Source organism: Ixodes scapularis, unplaced genomic scaffold (assembly GCF_016920785.2).
Source record: "Ixodes scapularis isolate PalLabHiFi unplaced genomic scaffold, ASM1692078v2 PGA_scaffold5__190_contigs__length_132052651, whole genome shotgun sequence".
NCBI classification, from domain to species: Eukaryota; Metazoa; Arthropoda; class Arachnida; order Ixodida; family Ixodidae; genus Ixodes; species Ixodes scapularis.
In genome coordinates this window covers 62,440,592-62,457,516 of record NW_024609880.1, presented here as the reverse complement: position 1 = coordinate 62,457,516, position 16,925 = coordinate 62,440,592, and the positions used below count along the sequence as shown (strand labels likewise).

The 16,925-nt window shown below is 42.8% G+C and overlaps 1 protein-coding gene across 1 annotated transcript in view; it reads left to right on the top strand.

Moving 5' to 3' along the window:
- Positions 1-371: 371 nt before the first annotated feature.
- LOC8031669 (putative sodium-coupled neutral amino acid transporter 11) overlaps positions 372-16,925 on the top strand; it is a 22,251-nt gene continuing 5,697 nt past the window's right edge. Inside the window, exons 1-11 of the mRNA XM_029977391.4 lie at positions 372-777; positions 2,797-2,835; positions 8,474-8,561; positions 8,653-8,786; positions 8,880-8,955; positions 9,038-9,103; positions 9,184-9,290; positions 9,380-9,459; positions 9,543-9,613; positions 12,393-12,554; positions 13,019-13,131. Of these exons, the coding sequence (XP_029833251.2) occupies positions 727-777; positions 2,797-2,835; positions 8,474-8,561; positions 8,653-8,786; positions 8,880-8,955; positions 9,038-9,103; positions 9,184-9,290; positions 9,380-9,459; positions 9,543-9,613; positions 12,393-12,554; positions 13,019-13,131 (987 nt within the window). The 5' untranslated portion in view covers positions 372-726. The remainder of the gene's footprint in view (positions 778-2,796; positions 2,836-8,473; positions 8,562-8,652; positions 8,787-8,879; positions 8,956-9,037; positions 9,104-9,183; positions 9,291-9,379; positions 9,460-9,542; positions 9,614-12,392; positions 12,555-13,018; positions 13,132-16,925) is intronic.

Genomic DNA, 16,925 nt, shown 5'->3' with positions numbered 1-16,925 from the left:
ATACGAGTGTAACATATTGAGGTATTTAGCGCACAAGGTAGGAAGACCTTGTGCGCTAACATACCTAACATACCTCAATATGTTAGACTACCAACTAGCCCAAATGTCAACTTTACTGCAAAATACGAGTGTCATATTTTTTTTGCCAATTGAGTTTTTAAACTTTGTAAAATGTTTGAAAATTAGGTGGCACAAGCTGCCACCCAATACAGTTTTCTAAACCAGGCGGTGACTTGCGACACCTGGTCAGTCGTTTTTGAGGATGGATGGATGGATGGATGAATACGGCTGAGCCCTTTGGATCGGGCGGTAGCTTACGCCACCTAGCCATTTTGTTTTACCATTTAAGCCCGTGCTACTTAAGCGTCCTCTTGCGGAATGCGCGAATGCTTTGCGGCACAGCTTCCCATCTGTTGCGCTAGCAGCCGACGCAGTATCGGCCTAGCATGATGCTTCGTTTTGCCCCGTACGTCTGAAAGTCGCGCGCGCACAGCGAAGGCTGAAGTGGCTGAAGCGGCCTTACTACCACTTCGTGAGCTTGTCCGCAGCGAAAGTCGGACTGTAAGCCTATTCGACGGGTCAACGGAGCCAGTCTCTCCGGTCCGCAGAGCGAGCGCCGCATATGGATCGCTCCGTAGCGAACCTCGGCTAGCTTTCCATCGATCTTGAGCCACTGCCGTGCGAACAGTAGCGTCGAACACGAGTACAGGACTGTTGCTTTCCAAGATGACGAGCTCGGAAACTCTGCACATCCTCGAAAGGAGGGACTCAGAGAAGGTAAGAATTAAGACCCAGTCTGTTCCATATCCCCTCCAATTGTTAAAAGAAAAAAGAAAAAAAAAAAAAAAAGAACTACCGTAGTTGTAGTTTTTTGTTTTGTTTTCTTACACCGAGAAATCAGTTTCTATTTGCGTGCACGCGTTTGAAATCGGCATGGCCAAACACATCTGTTTGCCGTTGTCGATAAGATTTGTACCGTTGGCACACCTTGTAAAATGATCGCGTATGGAGATGTTATGAACACGGCGCCTAAAAGCAACAAGCTACACATCTGCCATGGACTTTAAGAGTCACGAGAAACGAAGCAACGAGAAAAAAGGACCATGAACTTAAACTGCGATAACTATAGGATGTAAAATTCGGACGACGCGGTGATCTGATAATAATAGTAATATATATAGTATACGGTATATGCTTTTTAATAATTCTACGCATTTCCTTAAATTTTTATCCGATATAACGAGTCTCAATTATTTATTCATCGAGGACCTATATTCGTGCATTGAAAATTTCATGGGGAGCCGGCTAAATGATATAGACGACCCAAAGAATTGTTAGATATTACCATATACAATCTATGTGGACGGTATGCGGAGATCAAGTCGTCTGCTTCTTGCACAGGATTTGTGGTGACGTCAGAAAGACGCTGAGCTCTGATTGGAGGATAATGGGTAGACCTCAAAGCAAGCTGTCTTGATGTGTACCCGCTATTCCTCATTCAGAACGTTCAGAACCAATTAGAGATCGCCGTTCTGATATCACCACAACCCCCTGCAAAACCAAGCAGACGAACTTGCACTCCGCATAGAAACCCAAATAATGTCCCTTCAAGCAGTGCCCTGCATTGAATGTACATGCCACCAGCTGGTAAATTTAGTACTGCCTATTTTGTTTTGTTATGAATCTTTAACAAAGCGGAATTTCAAGTAACACCTGCTATCTTTGTGTTGCTTCTATTTTTTGTGTTACATGAAAAGGGGGTCACATATGTGCCAGGTTTCAGCAAAGCTGCTGAAAATTGTGCTCGGAATGAATGTTGTGTGACGTGCAGCTCCGTTAACATTCCAACGAAATGTGAATGGAGTTGAACAAAAGCAGTGTGGAGTTTTACGATTGGAAATGGTCAACAACTTTTCAATACACTCATTGTAGTAAAAAAAAAAGGCAAAGTTGGACTGCGTGTTATTATTAAAGCCTAAAATTTTCTACATTTACCAAAGAAGGCAATGGAAGTCGTCTCCTGCTTGCGCAAGAGTTGCGTGATGTCAGAACGACGCCGAGCTCCGAATGACTTTGATTGAAAGGATGGTAGGTAGACCTCAATGCTTCATGCCACAATGTCTACCCATTTCTTTTTTGTTTGTTTTTTGTTCAGTCAGCCAATAAGAGGTCGGCATTCTGACATCATCGCAACTCCAGTGCAAGGAGCAGACAAACTTGCACTCCACATAGGTTTCAGTCAAATGCCTTTTCACTATTCAGTGTTTCCAAATGTACATCACCAAATTCAAGCTTACATTTCTTTCATGTTTTTTTTCTTTAATTCATTTCACTTTATTCAGGTTTCGTATGTTTGCTAACTGAAAGAATAGCCAATCTTGAGAAATGTATATAGCTTGTTCAGTGCAGCAAAGATGTTTTGAAATGTTTTCAATTTTTACCTTTGGGAATGCTACTCGGAAACTGTGAAAACGGCTGTTTGGACATTTCATACATAGTGTACAATGCTGTTAAAGCTACTGCCACATGCACTTTATCTAGCGTCTCATTCTGATGAAAAGGCATATAAATGAAAAGCTATAGTTAAAGTCACACACTCACACCAGTAGCTTCGGCAGCGTTGTACTCATGAAATGGTGTATGTAGCAATAAACGCCAATACAGCTTAAATTAAATGAACACAGCTTTCTGTATACTGCCAAATATGAAAAAAAAAAAAGAAATAGATTACAAGATTGATGATGCTAACACATTTTTCTTTTTTTTTATGTTATTCATTTTTATCCCCCACTCCAGAGTCAAGACAGCACAACAGAAACCAAACGCCTTGTACTGGTAAGAGATTTACTACCCAGACAGCAGTGAAAATAGAAAAGGCTTGTGGAGGTCAAGCCCAAACAAACTACAATTCAGCACCTGACTTATGAGACATTAGGAGCTAGTAGAGTCTCACTTGAGTTTCTATAAAACTTGTCTCGTTGTACCCTAGACAGCAGTACCCTTCATACACCCTTTCATGTCTTACTGTCCCTAAACTGTTCTGTACGTCAGACGTACCAGGCACGTTGAACGCAGGTGCGTTCAACACGCTGGCTTTGTAAAGTTTGCATAATCCACAAAAAGTTAAGGTTGTACTTTACAGGAGCAGAACCTTCTCTAATGATTGACTTCCACGAACTTGCACAAGCTTTTCATATTTCATAGGAAAAAAATATGTTGGTCAATGCTGTCAGTTCGTGTGCCAATGAACTTGGGTTTTGCATACTGAATCACAGAAGGAGTGGGCAACAACATTCTTATCTCCTAATCTTATTTTCACCTTAAGAATAATAACAAAAAAGTGTGGACCCCATACAGTGCTGCTAATTTTCCTTTTGTAACACCGGTTACTTGTTATCTCACGATACCATACACATTTCAAAAGCAAAAAGTAAAAGCTTTTTCTTTGACAACTGAATCTAGTAAGAACTGATAATGATAGTAATAATAATAATAATAATCATCTTTATTTTCACACCGTCCAAGCCTGCTTTTTTTCTTGGGATGACAACCAGCAGAGTTACCTACATTCCCACATGCCTTAATACTTTCCCATGTCCACAAACGCTTCTGAATAAAATGCAGTCAGTCACACTGAAAATAAAAGCAGTGCTGTCATGGCAAGCAGCCACAAAAGCATCTGGACAGATGTTTGTTCAATCCGAGAATTATTGGTTTGTAGCGGCATTTAAAATAAAAACGAGTTCAAAGTTTATTGCACTTTTGCCAAAATTTACGTGTGCATCTGAATTTCTATACAAATTACTAGAAGAAACATTTTTTATGAATCTGCAAAAAGTTCTGAGATTTTTTAAAAATAGTGCCATATTATTTTTCCATGAAGGAAATTATTTTTCCATTAAATTTTTCCATTAAAATTATTTTTCCATTAAAATTTTTCCATGAAGGAAAAATTTTCCCGAGTTTGTTTCCCCCGCGGGTGAAGTGCACTGCAGCAAAGCGTCACCTGAAGGGTCCTTTTGCGCACCATTTTGGAGTGCACATTTCGCTTTAGGATCTCTCGTTAGAATAGGCCATGTGTAATAGATTGAAATCAGTATTGATGGCACTTACTGGCTGCTTTCAACAGTAATGAACAATTGTTCAAATTATTTCAACAGTTTTTAATGATTAAACGAAGGCTAACTTATTTTCACTACAAATGTTTCCGGTGCGTTCCTGTACGTATTAGAAAACAATACAAGTGCTTGCCTGTTATTGTCACCAAAACTAAATAGCATTACTGTGCAAAGAATACAGCTCCATTAACTTTATCAAGAATGGGTTAGCTTATCAAAGCTCGGAGCACAGGAGTGGAAGCTCGCGCTGCGGAACCTAGGGACCCTGGGTTCAATCCCCGCCCCTGCCCGTTCCGATCTGGATGAGCATCGTACCGGCGTGCAGTCATGTTTCACTACTGCATGATGCACTTTAAAGCTCCTAGGCTAGCTGCACTGGCTAAATTTCTCATCTACAGCGTGACCAGTCCACACCTCAAAGACAGACCGACCTAACGCTGTATAAACAAAAACGTCAAATTTGTTTGTGTTATTCATAAAGTTGCCCATAATAAGAAGAGTGGTTGTTTGGGCAAGTTGGTTTGACATCTTATGCAATCTTGTGCGCAGCAAGGACGAGGACAAAAGAAGGGAACAGGACACAACAAGGCGCAACTTTTAACTGAATGCTATTGAATATGTGTTCCGGTATTTATAGTCTCAACCATCATCACAATGGCAACAAACAAAACGGGAAAAGAAAAGGAAAACAACCATCACTGAGCATAACTGGAAAATAACACTACCTCGATTGTTCTCAGAAGAAACAATTCCTTCTTTGATAATGCAATCGACGGCATAGCAACACACGTGTCTCCTAGGTAATCAATGTGCTCGGCTTCTACGATTTCGCGTGTTAACGCTGATTGCATTTCCCAATTTTTACACATCCATCCAACAGTTAGATACAAGCGCATGTCCTGCAATGCAAGTCAAGAAAGCCACCATTCTTTTTTTGCACGTTGTTATTGTGCTTGCGAAATCGATAATTTAGGCAGAGCCCCATCTGCCCGACGTACAGGGACGGCGCCAGGATTTTTATAATGGGGGGGCAGCGGGGAGGCAAAACAAATGGGGCCGGGGGGGGGGGGGGGTTGCTTTGAGGTGCTATCACCCACGGGCTTATCAAAGGTAGCTTATGCGGTGTGCTCATTGAAAAGGGAAATGCGGAGACACGAGCAGGGTGATGGGGGGGGGGGGGGGGGGGGTATGACAGCCAGCAGGGACCTCTGCCACCTGTGCTCAGACTCACAACAAGGTTTTGCTTCCCTTTTCGGGATGCCCCATGACCTTGACTGTTACTAAGCTCGCCTTCGTTCACGTCTCCGGTCTCCGCTAAAGATAAGCACCACAGAGCGGAATATGGAGAGAATAGCCAGTAGGCGTCACAAAGGGGAGCTGCTTTATCTAAAGCGCTTGATAGCTTACTGCCCCTCGGTACGCCTTCCCGTGAATGGAAGTTAGTAGAAAAAAGAAAGAATAAAAGGCATGAACGGCTCTAAAGGCTGGGCACTCGTTACACTGGGTCTTGAAGCCGACGTCGCAGGCAATTATTTGCGTACAAAGCTGCTTCACCTTGGGGTGGCAGACGAAATTTTAGGGGAGACGCCCGCCACCCCTCGCCTCCCCCTGGCGCCGTCCCTGCCGACGTAGTGCCTGCAACAGGACAACGGAATGTGATAAACCACACCATCTGTACAGTCGAAAAATGTCAAGCCAGCTGGCAAGACAAAAAGGAAAAGTTGTGATACCGTATACACACCGAGTGTCACACAATTTAAAGTAGCAATTAGATCAAATGTAAAGGTAGTGTTTTCTGTGCCCAATAAGCTCATGGGCCTGTGCAAACTATCAAAGCCTGGCGTGCGTGCCAAACACGGATGTGAAAAGAAGCACAGAACGAAATTTGTCGACTGTACAGATGGTGTGGTTTATCGCATTCCGTTGTCCTGTGGCAGGCACTACGTCAAGCAGACGGGGCGCTGCCTAATTGATCGGCTTCGCAAGCACAATAGCAACATGCAAAAAAAAAAATGGTGGCTTTCTTGACTTGCATTGCAGGCCACGCGGTTGTACCCCACTGTTGGATGGATGCGTAAGAATTGGGAAATGCAAGTCAGCGTTAACACGCGAAATTGTAGAAGCCGAGCACATCAATTATTTAGGAGACACGTGTGTTGCTATGCCGTCGATTGCGTTATCGGAGAAGGAATTGTTTTTTCTGAGAACGAGATAGTGTTATTTTCCAATTATGCTCAGTGATGGTCATTTTTTTCTTTTTTGCTTTTACAGTTTTGCTAGTTGTCATTGTGAGGATGGTTGAGAGTATAAATATTGGAACACATATTCAATAAAATTCATTTGAAAGTTGCGCCTTGTTGTGTCCTGTTCTCTTCTTTTGTCCTCGTCCTTGCTGTGCACAAGATTGTATAAGTTGCCCATAATCTCCCCCCTTCCCTCTTAAGAACAAAAATTTCTGCATGCTGTAAAGTGCTGTTTTTGCAAGCTCCACAAATTTTGTGGGGTGTGGGTTTTAAAAACATTTCACAGGTACAAAATTTCAAGATTGGGAGCATAGGATGATGTATTTGTGCGATAAATGTTTCGCAATATTTTTAAAATCGTGAAGTGTGCAACATTTAGGTAATTCACAGCATTTAACACCTCTGTGGCAATTGTAGAGAAAGCTGTACAGGAAAATGAAAATATCTTCATGTGCCAGCAGGAGCACCATTGCAACAAATCATACACTGCTCTAGCAATCTTGCCTGCAATAAAAATTAAAGAGTAGCAGTGACAGAAACAGATTAAGAGCAGAGGTTGCAAATATAACATTTTTGACTGAGAACTGTATATATGTGTTTATCTGATTGTAAAAAAGATACTACTGAATGAATATTCATTTTAGATCTTATGTGAATTGAGCATGGATGCTTCAAAATATCACAATGAAAACTATTTTTTTAGAAAGCATACGTCTGAAGAGAAACAGTTTTACTATGCGAGAATCATTTCACATACCTGTATTTAAGAAAGAAAAGTCCTTGATAAGATGAGTTGGACAAAACATAATGTAACATGGCAAGCAAAACAATAACTTAAAATATAACGCAAGTTTTTAAAATTTTTTTGATTTAAAGGGTGAACTATAATTATAACCAAAGAGAGCTGACCTACAATAGCGAGCAAAATGTTTGAGGCCATAGAGCCACCTGAAATGCTCCAACAAGTCAGCTGTTTCTCCTAGCACACTGGTGCAAAGCAGTGAAGCATGACGCTAGCGCGTAGGTGCGAAGCGGTGAAGCATGACACCAGAGCGCTAATGCGAAGCAGTGAAGCTTGATGCAAGAAATTTGAGAACACTGAACACTGAAGTATTCCAGTAGAAAGGCTATGAATGAAATCAAAGAGCAAACAGTATTAGCAAACAATTCAAAGTTTTGAATATTTGCACAGCTCCAATTAAAAGGAAAGTCCATTATAGTCGAATACAATCACGGTTGCCTAATAGCTTTATATGCAACCTTGCAGTAGGCCAAGTAACATTGCAGACAATGAGATATATATATACAGTGATGTCTCATTAAAGGGGTACTCCACCGATTTTTTGAGCTACCTCAACTAACTATATTTTCTGACTCCCCGGCCTTTAGCCGTTCCGGTATGCTATTTAGCATCGCGAAATTCATAATAGGTATTGTGAAATCGGCAAATGAAAAAGGTGCAAAAACCAATATTCAAATATTCGCGCACTTTTCAGTGCCGTGACGTCAGTGGCAGGCAGGCTTGCCAGTCGAGCAAGTAGTCTAAAAATAGAATATGCCAATCATTTGTTCCGTGCTGGAGCACGGATACAGGAGCGAGCTTCCAAAGCACTCATTTGAACCAAGAAACTGCTTCAAATCCGTTGGGAACAACTTCTGTAGTCCAAAAAGTAAACCCCTGCCTTCCACTGACGTCACTTTGTTGTTGTTGCCAGTAGAGACTTTCAGTTTGAAAAACATGGTGAAGACCAAAACTGTAAATTCAATAACTTCGCGAAAAAACAATATTTTGACCTAATATTTGGGATACTATTTTAGCAATGTTTGTTGGTTAGTTTAGCAAAATTTCAAGCAAATCGGAGACAATGAAAAAATTGGTGGAGTACCCCTTTAATAGTATACGATCTCTGGAGGGAACATCCGTTCCCTCCAGAGATCGTAAATAATGCGAGTCGTTCATAATAACGGGACAAAAATGCATGTATTTTCCCAGTTTGTCCCCGAAAATGGTGTCCATAAAGCGGGGCATCCATATTAATGGGGTCCATATTAGCGAGACATGCCTGTCATTGAGATTTTAATGATCAGATTCTGGTACATTCTGCTGTTTAGGTCGATGCCCAGCCACTGTTTGAGACCAGCAACCTAACACAGACCAGTTTCAACTACATCAACAGCATCATCGGCTCCGGTGTCGTAGGTAGGAACGCCCCGAAACTTGTTCTTGCCACCTAAAATTGGGCCTAGCCAAAAGGAGTTACATGTGCAACAACGTGCCACTCCTACCACAGGGATTGCCTACGCACTCAAAGAGGCTGGATTCGCCATGGGAGTGATACTGCTGATCACCTTTGCCGCTATCACCGACTACTCCCTCTGCATACTTATCAAAGCAGGAATTTCTACTGGCACTGCCACATATCAGGTTCGTTATCCCTCCTTCTAGTCAATGCTGCGGAGCATGCAAATGATACACTAACAAAACCAATGTGTACTGCTCATTTTTTTTCCAAATCAGGATCTCGTTCAGTCGGCGTTTGGGCTACCCGGATTCTACATATTGACATTTATGCAGTTTATGTACCCTTTCATAGGTAAGCTACACTGGGGAAATGGCTTCCCCCATTCTCTCAAAAGTGTACAAACCTGTAATCTGTGGCACGCTCTTCTCAACAGCAATGATCAGCTACAACGTCATCATAGGAGACACTATCACCAAAGTGTTCATGCGGATTTTCAAGGGTAAGCTCTCAGCTAAAATCATTTAAACAGAGTCCTAAGGGTTGCAACGGCTGATTTGTGAATCTCGTGGTATCTGGCAGTGTCGACAGACAACGTCCTTGGAAATCGCCACTTTATTGTGATCATGACTTCCTTGTTTGTGACTCTGCCATTGTCCCTGCACAGAAACATCTCCAAACTGAACAAGGTAGGTTTGCGGATGATAGTGACAACAATATATGAATGAAGGTTGGCATCAGCCACGAGTTATTTCATCTTCCCGACATTTCATTCTAGGCTTCTCTGACGTCCCTTCTTTTCATTCTCGTAATCCTTGTTTTTGTCATCGTTCGAATGATGACACTTGTGCACGAGATGTGAGTAACGTTTCGACACGGTGTAGTAGTACACCTTGCAAAGCCCCCATGATTGTGACCAAATTATCCTAATTCTTTTGCAGACCACCATCTCCAGAGTCTTTTGGTTTTGCCAATAGAGGTATCACAAAGGCAATTGGTGTAATAGCATTCGGTGAGTTGTTTATCCTTTCATACACTCAAAGTAAATGTTTGTAATTAAAATAATACATTTTGAGGAACTTAACAGTAGCAACACTTAACAGTCGCTCGGCCGGTCGCCCCGACCGCTCTGCGGAGCCCGACCACCCTCTCCCTCTTACCAGCCGCCGGGCCACTGCACCATGGAGAGGGCTTCTCTGTGGGGTGGCGTTCCTTGGAACTGTGCCACGTGCCAGCCAGTGGGAGTTTTCCATCAATTCACTGCTACAGACTATAGGCTTCGCTCCATAGGACAGGAGAATTTTGGTGCCGTTTGGCGCAGCTTCAAAGGCTGATAACTCCTGTTCGCTTCATGCGACAGTTAATGCTTTCGCATTAATAAATGAGCCGCAACTACTTTGAATGTGTACAAAATCAATTTACAGAAACCTCTTTATATAGAGCAGAGTGTCGAACCGGAATGTTTTTTGTTCCGGTCCAGGGAAAACGGTTCAGCTCCGGTTCAACTCCGGAGTGAAAAAATAAAGGTTCAAACCTGTTTGAACCGGTTCGTACTCATATGCTACAAAAACAGTTGACGACAGCAAAAGATAAACTATACATATTTTATAAAAGTGTTATGTATAGAAAGCAAAGGCTCACATTACTGTGTGGAACGAATGAGCTAGTGCTGGGGCACCTAGGCACGTGGTGAAAGCGCAGTTCAATGTCAGGCAGCTGACCGAAGAATGCATATCTGGGGAAGGACGACACCTCTGAGACAATAAAATGAACTTCAGTGCAGAAAAGGCTTGCTGCATGCTGACCTGGGTCGCAGGCACTCCCAGGGCTACTTGCGCCAATGGGTAGAGTTCTGGATGGCGTCCCCTTCTCTCCTCCCAAAGCAGCAACACTTTAGCGTCCCTTGAAAGCCGCGGCTCCTTGTCTAGAAAAGCTCAGAAGAGCTGTGCACCTTGATGTTTGTGTTTCTGAGGAGAAAACGTATTGGTCCTTGCTGTTTTTGCTACCAGAGATTGAAGCTGTTTTCTATAGCTGTAACTGTTGATCGAATGCCCCCTCCCCTTCCCGGTGCTAGACTTTAATTTCGGACAGCTTATTAAATCCGCTGAGTTATTTTGAAAGCAGATTAGAAGCATCACAGTATGGCAACTAATGCAGGTTCTAAAATATCCATCGGCCTTTGTATCGCTTTCTCATCCGATCAGTCGTACAATGAAATCAAGGCGTTTCAAGTAAATTGTACACAACTCTACAAAATTAATGACAAGCAACACACACACAAAAAAAAACAAAAAACAACGCAAAAAAAAAAAAAAAAACAATGACAGAGAGGTATAGACAACACTAGGGGTGTTGTTGTATATACCTCTCTTTGTCCTTTTCTTTGCGTGTGTGTTTAGTCCGAGATGAAAAGCCAACTAGCCCAATTCACCGTTTTGCCACCAAGCACGCTCATTAATTGGTCACTTTTGCTGACTTACAAATTACGTATGTTCCAGTGTTAAATTTTTTTTATCAGCCATTTCCGGTCCCCAAGAAAAGGTTGGGACGAATGTGGGCATTTGTTAAAGAAATACGTAAGACCAGCAATCCCGGAGAATTTATAGTTACTGTGCTCATTTCGTTCTCGAGACGAACTTTATAAATTATGAAGACGACCGTTATCTGAAAACCTGATAGTGAAACGTTACAAACCTTTCCGCTAGCTTTTTTTTTTTTTTTTTTTTTCTTTTTGATTTTTCACATAAACGAAACACCACAAAAATAATTGGTCCATTTTGCCCAGGAACGAAAAAATAATTATTTCGGTCTAACTCAACCCCGGTTTGTGCAAAAATAATATTTTTTTTTTCATTTTTTTGTTTACCTTTAAGGTTACTGTGTTCTTTGCCACGCACTTTTCACGCAACCTGACTTCGCGTATGAACCGAAAACCGCATGGAAAACATATCGGTTCCGCTCCAGAGCGAGAAAAATTATTTCGTTCCGGGTCAACTCCGGTTCGCACGAAAATAACGTTTCTTTTCCGGTTTTCGGTTCACGGTTCGGGTTCAGTTCAATACCCTGATATAGAAATGACTGACAAAGCGACAGGTACCAGAAAAGAACATTGCACACAAAAAAAAATCTCTTTTGTGAATAATGTGTTGCGGTCAACTTCAAACTTCGCTCTTTATTTCCAGTGACTGTTCTGATGCCTCCCCATTTACCCTAGCCACAGGACTTCCTTCGTCCGCACTCCCTAGATTTCCCCATGCTCTGCTTGTCCTCCAAGCGGCATGCGGTGTCGATCCTCAAAAATAAACTAAAAGCAGAATAACCTTAAGGCCAAAATCAAAAGAACTTTGCATTAGTATGTCTCCACTTTTAAAAGCTGCTTTGAACAAAGAAGTCTCTGATGCTGCCAGTGAGCAGAGAAAAGAACAGGGATACAGGCAAGCTAGCATCATGGGATCATGCTTAAAACTCCCAAGAAAAAGAAAGAGAGATGATCGTGCATCAAAAGAGGGACACCACATTTAAAACAGTGTTGTGGACATCCTTCCCTACTTCACAGCCCTTCCTTTCTGCCCTCGTGTCGCGGTATTGAACCGATTTGTTGGAATCAACAAAAGAAAAAGCGTATCGTGAGAGCACCCCCGGAACATGTTTTCGAGCTTTATCGTACCACGAAAGCAAATGAACGGACAGATGCGTACAGCTCAAGCTTCTAAATCGGGCGGCAGCTTGCGCCCCTTAGCTGGCGTTCCCTAACGGCGGTGGCACCAGCTTACAGTTTGCTCGTTTCGCAGCCTACATGTGCCACCACAACTCGTTTCTGCTCTTCGCCGCACTGAAGGACCCCACTCAGCGACGGTGGAACAGGGTGACCCACGTGAGCCTGGCGCTCTCCTGCTTCATCATCCTCCTCTTTGGCATCGGTGGTTACGTCTCCTTCACCTACTACAGCCAAGGTACGTCTGGTTCACTTCGGCACTTCCTGTACGGTGCTCGGAACCCATCCTCGACTGGTGTGTCTGGCATCCCGTGCCACTCCCTGCATTGAAAGCGGTCCCGAGGCGGCAACAAACGACGTCACGGGAGCCCACGTACTGAGTCGTTGAATGTCGCAATCCGGGCGGTTGGTCGTACAAGTTTCGGCAAAAACACGAGCGGATACGAGTCGTTGTAGCGTCCCGACTCCTGGCAGCTAGGGCTTCCGCGAACTGTCGAGCTGGAGAACGACTTGCAGCGTAATTCACCCCTGCTGCTGTGCCACTGTACGGATTGTGGCAGGCAACGTGACACTCCTACGATGTTGTCGGGTGCAAATCGAGGAATCACATTTAAAAACGTGGTAAAGGTGCCAGTCAAGAGATGCGTTTCAGGTACCCTACACGTGGGCTTTCTAACTCCCGTGTGCTTCTCGCACCTTCAGGGGACCTGCTCGAGAACTACTGCATGGATGACGACTACGCCAACGTGGCTCGGCTGATGTTTACGGTGACCATCATGCTGACATATCCCATTGAATGCTTTGTCACCCGTGAGGTAAGGACTGCCAACCGTCTTTGTCTCGTGTTATGTCGTTGAGATGCGGCACGATGTGGGCCTCCTTTGGCTAGGTTACTTAGTCACTGAACTTTCCCGGAGTACCGAAACTCCCAGGCTTGATAGAGCCAAAATGGCGGCTCAATCTTCTTTATTTTTATTTTTTATTGTGGTTATTACGACAATTCTTGTAATTGGCGTTGTCGGAATTTCTGACTGACTCTTTACGTGCGAAAGTTCTGGAAGCGTTTCTCTTCAATGTCAATGTTTAGAAAGCATGTTCTTACGTAAAATCAAATTGAAAAAAAAAAAAAAAAAAGAAATGTATATATATATTTTTTTATTTTTTATTGGAGGTTAGTACAGCATGACAGGGGCATGATGTTTTCGTAAAATTTCAGTTTACAAGGTTTTGCGACACAATATTGTTTTCATGCAACCATGTCTCATTGGTAATTTCAGGTGAAGCGTGTCCCGAGCTGGGTGCATCCTAACTTTGGTGATAGTTCACAGTGCATCCGCTGGGGAGAGAGGGGTTGGCACCCCTGAAATTCCTTCCGCCGTAGATATTTCGGTGCCAAAATGACCGGTCAAAGCTAAAATACAACAGTCACAGTGAATGTTATCGAGTGCAATACTTTGGCAACATCCAGTGACTCTCGGTTACTCCACAGACTCGAAAGAACCAGGCTGCAATGGCCAATATACAAGCCCAGTCGTGGTGTGTGAATGTTTAAAATTTTTGACTAAAACAAAGTATTACTTGCATAATGCAGTTAGTAGTATACTGAAAATCTAGGTGCTCTGTTATTTATCTCAATGTTTTTTTGTTTTTATCTAATTGAAGATTGAGTTGATGACAGTCTGCATATCGAGGTTTGCCCTAAACCTATATGACTGCATCAGCCATTGCAGTGCATTGACCTACTCTTAAATTTTCAGGTACCCAATTGTTGATTGAAAGGTCATTTACCAAACAAAGAACTTTTTCGACCTATGCCAAGGCCAGTTCTGATCGACTGTTCACTTAGAGGAAAAGTCTTGAGACCACTTGCAGTTTCTTGACCACCTCAGTTATCACTTTCGAAAGAAGCCCAATAAAAAAATGCCCGCTAGTGTTTCGGCCAGTTCACGCAAGAGCCTCTGTAATAGCACGAGAGAGTAAACAAGAAAGATCCAAGGTAAAACTGGAAAAGGATAAGCTGTGGATCGACAATACCCAACTCTTTTACTGGGACAAAAAGGAAAACAACAAGTGTGAATATCAGGCGATCAGTGGCTAGCTCTGATTGACAGGCTGTCGCTAGTGGGGGATTTTTAAAGATTATGACCCTGAATGCAAAAAATTTTGCTTAATAGAACGGAAGACAGTGAACCCCGCCTCCTTGCAAATGAGCCACGTCCGGTTGCAGTTACAGAGACACGGTTACACGACGTTGTGCTTGATAGCGAGTTAACACACCCTAATTACAATATCTTTCAGAGGGATAGGGGCTCCCACGGAGGTGGTGTTGCTTTTTATGTCAGTAAAAGCATTGATGCTGTTCTGCTAGAAAAGTCTTAGAATATTGAAGCAATTGAGCTCAAGGTTAATACTTTGTTGGGTGCGGTAATCACTGACTCGGTGTACTGTCCTCCTGGTGCTGACATTTCCCTTCTTGACAAGCTGTCCGATTGTGTCAACAATATGTCAAGGCGTGATTCGTGCTCCATTTTGACAGGGATTTTAACCTTCTGCTCATCGACTGGCCCAACACAAGCTCTTTTGTCTTCCAGTTGTCAAAACTCTGACTCCTTGGTTCAAATCGTTTTTGAGCACTATCTTGTGCAGCTATAGTCAGTAGTCCAACTCATTTCTAAGATACTATGGAAAATATATAGTACTAGATTTACTTTTCATTTCTCAGCGTCTCCCAGATAATGAACACTCTTGTAGGGTTGAAGAAGGAATGTCCGATCACAAAGTCATTCTTGCCGAGCTTAGCATTGTCCCACTAGCTGTACAGGAAAGTCGCACTGTCTCGTATTACAATTTTTCGAGAGCAAATGATGACTGTGTCCTAGTGTTCCTAGAGACTCCTACGATGAATTCATACAAATCAATTCTCTTCCCGGCACAGACACTAAAGTGACACTGACAGGGTATTTATGCTCGCCAAGGCTTTTATTTATACATGACATACGAGAGCCCAACTACCCAGAACACAATTTGCGGCTCAAAATTACTTTTCTTTCTGCCTGAAAACCGCCGATTAAGAACTGCCCAGTTCGAGTCGCGCTCTCTCTCTTCTCTGTGGTCACGTGCAATTTTCTTTGGTTTAGACACAGCCACCAAATATAATCAAATTCGTGGGTCATCAAAGAAACACAATGTTAAAAATAGAAAAGAAATATGATACCCATTTTTCATGGCTTCTGAACTGTCGCAAATATGTTGATTGAAGAAAAAAAAAATTTGCACAGCCACGTGACTTCTGCTAACTCTCTCCTCCTCTACATTTCTTCTTCCCCAGTCCAGTTTCGGTTTCGAGCAGTTGCATTTTTTTACTTTATTAAAAATACACGTGACGCTGTAGCAAAGTATTGATTGAGTAGTCTTCCGACACCATAATAAATCGCCTGGCAATAAATAAAACAAAACTTTTGGGGGGTGTCAGTGTCCGTTGTGGAGTACTATGCTTGACATAACGGTACAGGAATGCTTACACAACTTTGTACCTATGGTAAAGAAACGTTCGAAAAAGCATAACCCATGAATTAATCAGAATATTATTAACCTAAAATGAAAAATTTTACAAACTCTAAAATCAGGAGCTACAAACATTCCACTCATTCTGAAAAAGCAGGGCAATTACGCTCAATTCCAAAAATTTCTGGATAATGAGTGATTGCACATTAAAAAGCAATAAAAAGGCACTGTGTCATTTGCTTCCCGAAAAATGGAATACATATTGTGAAATCTTAATTTAATCATGAGCAGAAGTTGAAACCGAAACTTCAGCTTCAAGCTGCCAACAACACGGCTATCACGTGGTACAAGATGTCACATGATTTACTACTCAACGACGGGCAGGATTGGGGTGGGCCACTGTTGGGGCAGGTGTGTGCCAGGCTCAAGTGTCCTCTGCACCACTCTCTTCACCATGTTTCGGTGTTCGACGATGTCTGCACAACTGCCGTGTCAGTTTGCGGAAGTAGTGTGAACGAAACTGAGAGAAAATAATCACAAATGGTGAGATGATGACGGCGGTTGTGACGCGGGAGACGGCTGTAATGGCGGGACGGCCGGACGGCTTCCAAGAAGCGCACTGCGCAGACGCGTCACGCCAGTCACGTGGACAGCGCTGAGTTCCGAAAGGAAACGTTGCTGTCATTCCCCAAAGCACTTGCCCTGAGAAGTTAAGACAAACAAAAAGGTGCAATGGTGATAACGCTTAGCTCAATGTTGGCTACGCCAACGTCATAGCCTTGACTGCGCTGTTGGTTGCACCTTGATTTACCCGCTAGAGTACGCCGATCTCGGCAACTTGGCACAGTGCAAAAGTTTTCCGGACCGTTTAAATAACATTTACCTAAACAGTACTAGGTCGTAATATTTGACGTGTGGTCTTCCTAGGTAATGCTGAGGAGGATTGCATTGTTTTTTCAAAAACAAAAACGAAGCGGAGCTGCCCTTCGAGACAGACCTGCGGTCTCAGATATTCAGATATCTGAGACTAAGTTAGTCTACAACTTTACCCTTCACAATTTTTTGAAGTCTATCAGTCAAAATTTTGGAGACACTTATCACCTAA